Source organism: Cajanus cajan, chromosome 1 (assembly GCF_000230855.2).
Source record: "Cajanus cajan strain Asha chromosome 1, NIPB_CcT2T_4, whole genome shotgun sequence".
NCBI classification, from domain to species: domain Eukaryota; kingdom Viridiplantae; phylum Streptophyta; class Magnoliopsida; order Fabales; family Fabaceae; genus Cajanus; species Cajanus cajan.
The window spans coordinates 86,246,234-86,250,906 of record NC_138517.1 but is presented as its reverse complement, the minus strand read 5'-3'; the positions used below and the strand labels follow the sequence as shown (position 1 = coordinate 86,250,906).

At 38.1% G+C, this 4,673-nt stretch overlaps 1 protein-coding gene across 4 annotated transcripts; it reads left to right on the top strand.

Moving 5' to 3' along the window:
• LOC109812718 (uncharacterized) lies at positions 1-4,076 on the top strand. Of its 4 annotated transcripts, none has more exons than XR_002240942.3 (5): positions 5-296; positions 627-1,789; positions 1,898-2,890; positions 2,976-3,079; positions 3,521-4,076. XR_002240942.3 is itself a non-coding variant. In XM_020376744.3 (4 exons), exons 2-4 carry the CDS (start codon positions 758-760, stop codon positions 3,560-3,562), a joined length of 2,067 nt encoding a protein of 688 aa, XP_020232333.1. In that variant the 5' UTR covers positions 1-296; positions 627-757; the 3' UTR covers positions 3,563-4,076. The 4 variants fall into 4 exon arrangements, 2 of the variants coding, with proteins under 2 accessions (XP_020232333.1, XP_082922210.1); XR_002240943.3 differs by having other exon boundaries at positions 3,474-4,076; XM_020376744.3 differs by lacking the exon at positions 2,976-3,079 and having other exon boundaries at positions 1-296.
• Positions 4,077-4,673: the final 597 nt, after the last annotated feature.

The following is a 4,673-nucleotide window of genomic DNA, read 5'->3' as shown; positions in this document are numbered from 1 at the left end:
GTCACGGCCACACCGTTAAGTGATGAATGAAAAAATACATAGAAACAAAAACAATAGAAGAAATACTAAAGCTTGTGTCTCTATCCATCACCCTCACCCCTTGTCTAGTTTTCTCACGTCTTACTCATTCCTCCCACTGCATCATTTATCAACCAACCATTAACTTTCCCTGTCATCTCTCTCACCTAGTTCTCTTCACTCCTTTCATTATTTTCTTAGCTGCTGCATCACCATGTTCACAAAACTATGCCTTGTACTTGCTACTAACTAGTACTGTGGCCAGGCCCGTTCAAGAGGTTTCGTTTTTTGTCCATTATTACTTTAATTTAGTTCTTTTCTCTCTCCTTATTGTTGTTGCTACAGAAGGTCCTTAAATTTAGCAGACAAAGTTGCTCCTCACTGCTCTTGCTCTATTTAATCCACTCATTATGCTCTATTGTTGATTGTTTGGATCATTGAGGAGAGAAAAATAGGCCTTCTCATGATCCCTTGGCTTCAATTTTAGTTTTCAGTATTGTGTCTGTGCTGGTGCTTTTCTGTTCTCACTTTTAATGTCCTGTTGAATTGAAGTTTATGTGGTAATTTTAATCTGCTTGTAATCACTTGTTGTGTCCTTTATCTAACAGGCTTTCATGATTGGTAGGAGATTTCTACCTAATCATTTACTCCTTTCTGCTTAAAATTAGTGTATGATATTGTCTTGAACCGTGAACTTGTGATTGAGAGGGGCTGCATTATTGTTCAAATTTGGAGCAAGATGGCTGAAAGGAAATTGAATATTAACGCCCCTCTCATGTCTGTGAGACGCTCTGCTGCTACACCACCGTCCCTAACTGAAGCAAAGAAGAAGATATTGGAGAAACGCCATACTCTTGCACACTACAAATCAGACATGAACTCAGATCAGGTAACAGAACCTGTTGCAGTCCCTTTCAATTGGGAGCATATCCCTGGAAGGCGCAAGGGTAATGGTGGATCTGAGCCTCAACCTCCTAAGGCCACTTCCATCACTCCAAGCCCAAGGCTTCCCCCAGGAAAATCTATCAATGCTCCCAAACAGCCATTGGAAAAGGAAAGTAAGGTTGCAAATAGATACAAGCCCTCTAATAAATCGAAGTCTTTCAATGTCAGTGTGGTTAAAGTAGACAGTGAGAAAGAGAGAAAAGCAGACAAAATTGTTGAGAACAGAAGGTCTAATGTGGAGTATGATGGTGATGGTGATGGTGATGACGATGCTTATTCCGATGCCCTTGATACACTGTCACCTACAGAATCATTCTCCATGAACTGTAGTGAAAGTGGTGTAAGCGGGTTAGAGAATATGGATGCAAAGAGATTTGGAACCTTTTCCACAGATCAACAAACTAGAGACTTCATGATGAGCAGATTCTTGCCTGCTGCAAAGGCTATGACTCTACAACCTTCTCAATATTCTTCAAAAAAGCAATCTGTACTAGTAGAACAACCACCTAGAGATGTTAGCAAATTGATTCGTGACGAAAAGAAGCCATTGATTAATAAGCCTAACACTGATATTATACCATACACTGGCCAATGTCAAGAGGAAGAAAGTGAAGATGGTGATAATAATGAGTGTGACAACTCTGCTGATATCACAGCCAAAGGCTGCGGGTTGTTACCTCAATTACACATTAGGAATTCATTGTGCTTATTGAATCCTGTGGCTGCGATGAAAGTGAAGAACCAGGTTTCCTTGCCTTCAATCACTGAGGTTAAGAAACCAAACAAAAGAATTAGATCTTTTAGCCCAGTTCCAGCTGTAAAGAAGGTAAAAACAATGCAACTCCTTTGCACCCTTCAATACTTTTGTAGATCAACATTCTCTAGTGATATTCCTTTGAACGTATTTACTTACAATCATAAATTTTTTCTGCAGGCTTGGGATGCTATTCACAAAAACAAATCAGGCTCTGGGGCTGCATCACCTGATGCACAAGAGGGTAGAAAAAAATGGAGTATTGAATCAAACAGATTTACTTACTCTGGTGAGTTGCTTCCAGGTAGACTCTCTCCCTTCCGTCGTTCAAGAGCTGCTGCTACTGGTATATCTCCCAGTAGAAATAGACCCCAATCTCCCTTTCGTGGTGCTAAGGTTCTTGGTGATTCTAAAGAGCCTGAAAGTTATAAGTTTAGCAAGGTGAAATTCCACAGTGGTGCACTTGGAAATGTTCAAGATGTGCTACTGACTCAAGGACCCAAAAGAACTTCATATTCAGGGAGTCTCACAATTGAAAAGACATTGTACATAGATACTGCCAGCACAGCCAAATTATCATCTTTAAATGTAAGTTCTTTAGATAATAAACGGAGGGTAGATACTATGGTTGCAGAGTTAGACAGAAGGGGGAAAGAAAGTAATTCCTCCTTAGGATCTTCTCAAGAGATAAAACAAGTACATGCTGTGGAGGAAAAGGACACACTTGATATTGAAGTGTTAAAGTCCTTGGATTCCATTCCACCAAGTTTGTATAGTATTTTGAATCTCGCAGCCAAAGAAGGCAAAGAAAAAGGATTGACAACTGATCAAAATATTAGCCAAGAACTTGCGTCCTTGCATCTTGTTGAAGGGACATTCGCTGAAGATTCAAAGACCAACACCCAGCAAATTGTATTAGCTAATGATCCAGGAAAAGATGGTGCTGAATCTGGTGTGTCTCCTCTTCCCCCTCCATTGCCAAAATCACCTTCCGAGTCCTGGCTTTGGCGTGCCCTGCCTTTAGTTCCTGTGAAGAATTCTTTCCTGCACTCAAGTCAAGGTACTCAATCTCAAGCCAAAAGGCATGATTCTAATACAACATCTGGTAATCTCAAGTGGGAGACAATAGTGAAGACTTCGAATTTGCATCATGATCATGTACGCTATTCTCAGGTAACCTTGCTATAATCCTTTTGTCCATAATACCTCAACTCTGGTAGTGACAAAGATGAAAATTCGCATTTAACATTCTCTGCAGGAACTACCCACGCATAAATCTCAGCACTAAATCTTAGAGATGAAGCTCAGTAATCATGTTATGGTCCAAGCTAAAGGGGTCCTCTTTTTCTAAATACACTTACAGTATGTGGTCCTTGACTTATGGAATTTTGGCATTATAGCATAAGTAAACATTTAGTTAGTTGTTTGGATTTTCACCTCATCATTTTTTCATCCCAGAACATTGGATTTACATTCATTCAGGCCTTCGAACTCTTTTTATTCAATTAGTCATATCAAACATTTTAATGTGACTCAATCAAGTATATTTACATCAATTTTTAAAGATTACAATTTGTTCTTAATTGAGCCAAATGGGAAAGAATAAAGTAATGAACTGATGTAAATTTCGTTTACAGGACTAAAAAAAATGTAAACACACTGCTTGAAAACCAAAATATCACCTCTCTTTTTTACTTTCTATAAATTATCATGTCCTTATTATTGCTTTTTCCTTTCTGTTGGATTTTGTTTTCAGCGATTGGCTTCAAGCTTTGACCCCTTTTGATTTCCATGATACTGCAGTGTATAGAGAGAAATCGAAAGTCATTTTTTGGTGATCAATAAAAGTAAAGCTTCTTTTGGACTTGTGGGACTTTCTCAGGTTTCAAGATTTCCTAACCTGCCCTAGGGAAGTGTATATCAGCTAGTAATGTGTGGCTTTCATCATGTTGTTTTAGTCTTCTTCGCTTCTTTCTGCTTAATCAGAGGAATGATCCTTTAGGTTCCCTCTCCTGGTGCCACTTAATCTTCAGGTATCAGCAATTTTTATTTATGTCAGCTGACATAAGGGATTACTGTTTCCTTGCTTTATTGGTTTTTCCATTTTTTATACACGAAGAGAAGAATTCTTCAAATATTTTAGTTTGGCTTTCCTCAGCACTTTCAGAAGCTTTTATCCAAGTATGTAAATCAGATCAATTCTGAGTTGAGATAAATTTCAGATTCTCATTTGTTTGGTGTATTTCTCATCTGATCCTGTTTGCAAAACCTGGCACAGCAATAGGGCAAAGTATTGTCATCGATTGCAGCAGTGATACATTCATGTAAATTGTAAAGTATATAAATGCTCTTCCGTTCATGATTTTCTTAATCTGTTAATTGATTATGCTATCCAAATGCCGTTTGACATACATCAAGTTGCCACTGCCAAATATACCTTCTGTTTAGAGCTACTTCATAAGCATAATCATGCAAAAATGCATGAGTCAGAATCTTTTATGTATCACTCAATCCTGATGTTTGTCCAAATAATCCTAACAAAATGCTGAATGGCACGAATAACTTGGACAAATCCATGCACAAACACGCGTGGATGATTTCTGTTCATTTTCATAAATAATTATTTTGTTTTTACCAAAGACCAATGAAAAACTATTCCTGATTTCGTCTCATTCGTGCTCTTTAAAAATATGAACCCAATGTAGTTTGTTCGGTTATTCTTAAACAATTATACTAAGGTTTTGGCACACGTCTTATACTTTGTTCATTCCAGTAATTGCTTATGCGGGTTGGTTCAATGGGATTAAATTACTTTCAGTTGTAAGTAGTCTCAAGTAATCCCTCTTTGGTAGGCAAGTTGTGCAATACTTCATGCTAACGTTTGTGGTATATGCCATAGTTCCTTCTGCAAATCAACTCGAGAAGGTATTCATAAACGCGCAATGACGTGACAAGA

Coding starts and splice junctions, on each gene's coding strand:
- LOC109812718 (XM_020376744.3), top strand. CDS start 758: ATGGCTGAAAGGAAATTGAATATTAACGCCCCTCTCATGTCTGTGAGA. Junction 1,790..1,897: donor CAGTTCCAGCTGTAAAGAAG/GTAAAAACAATG, acceptor TTTTTTCTGCAG/GCTTGGGATGCTATTCACAA. Junction 2,891..3,520: donor ATCATGTACGCTATTCTCAG/GTAACCTTGCTA, acceptor ATGATACTGCAG/TGTATAGAGAGAAATCGAAA.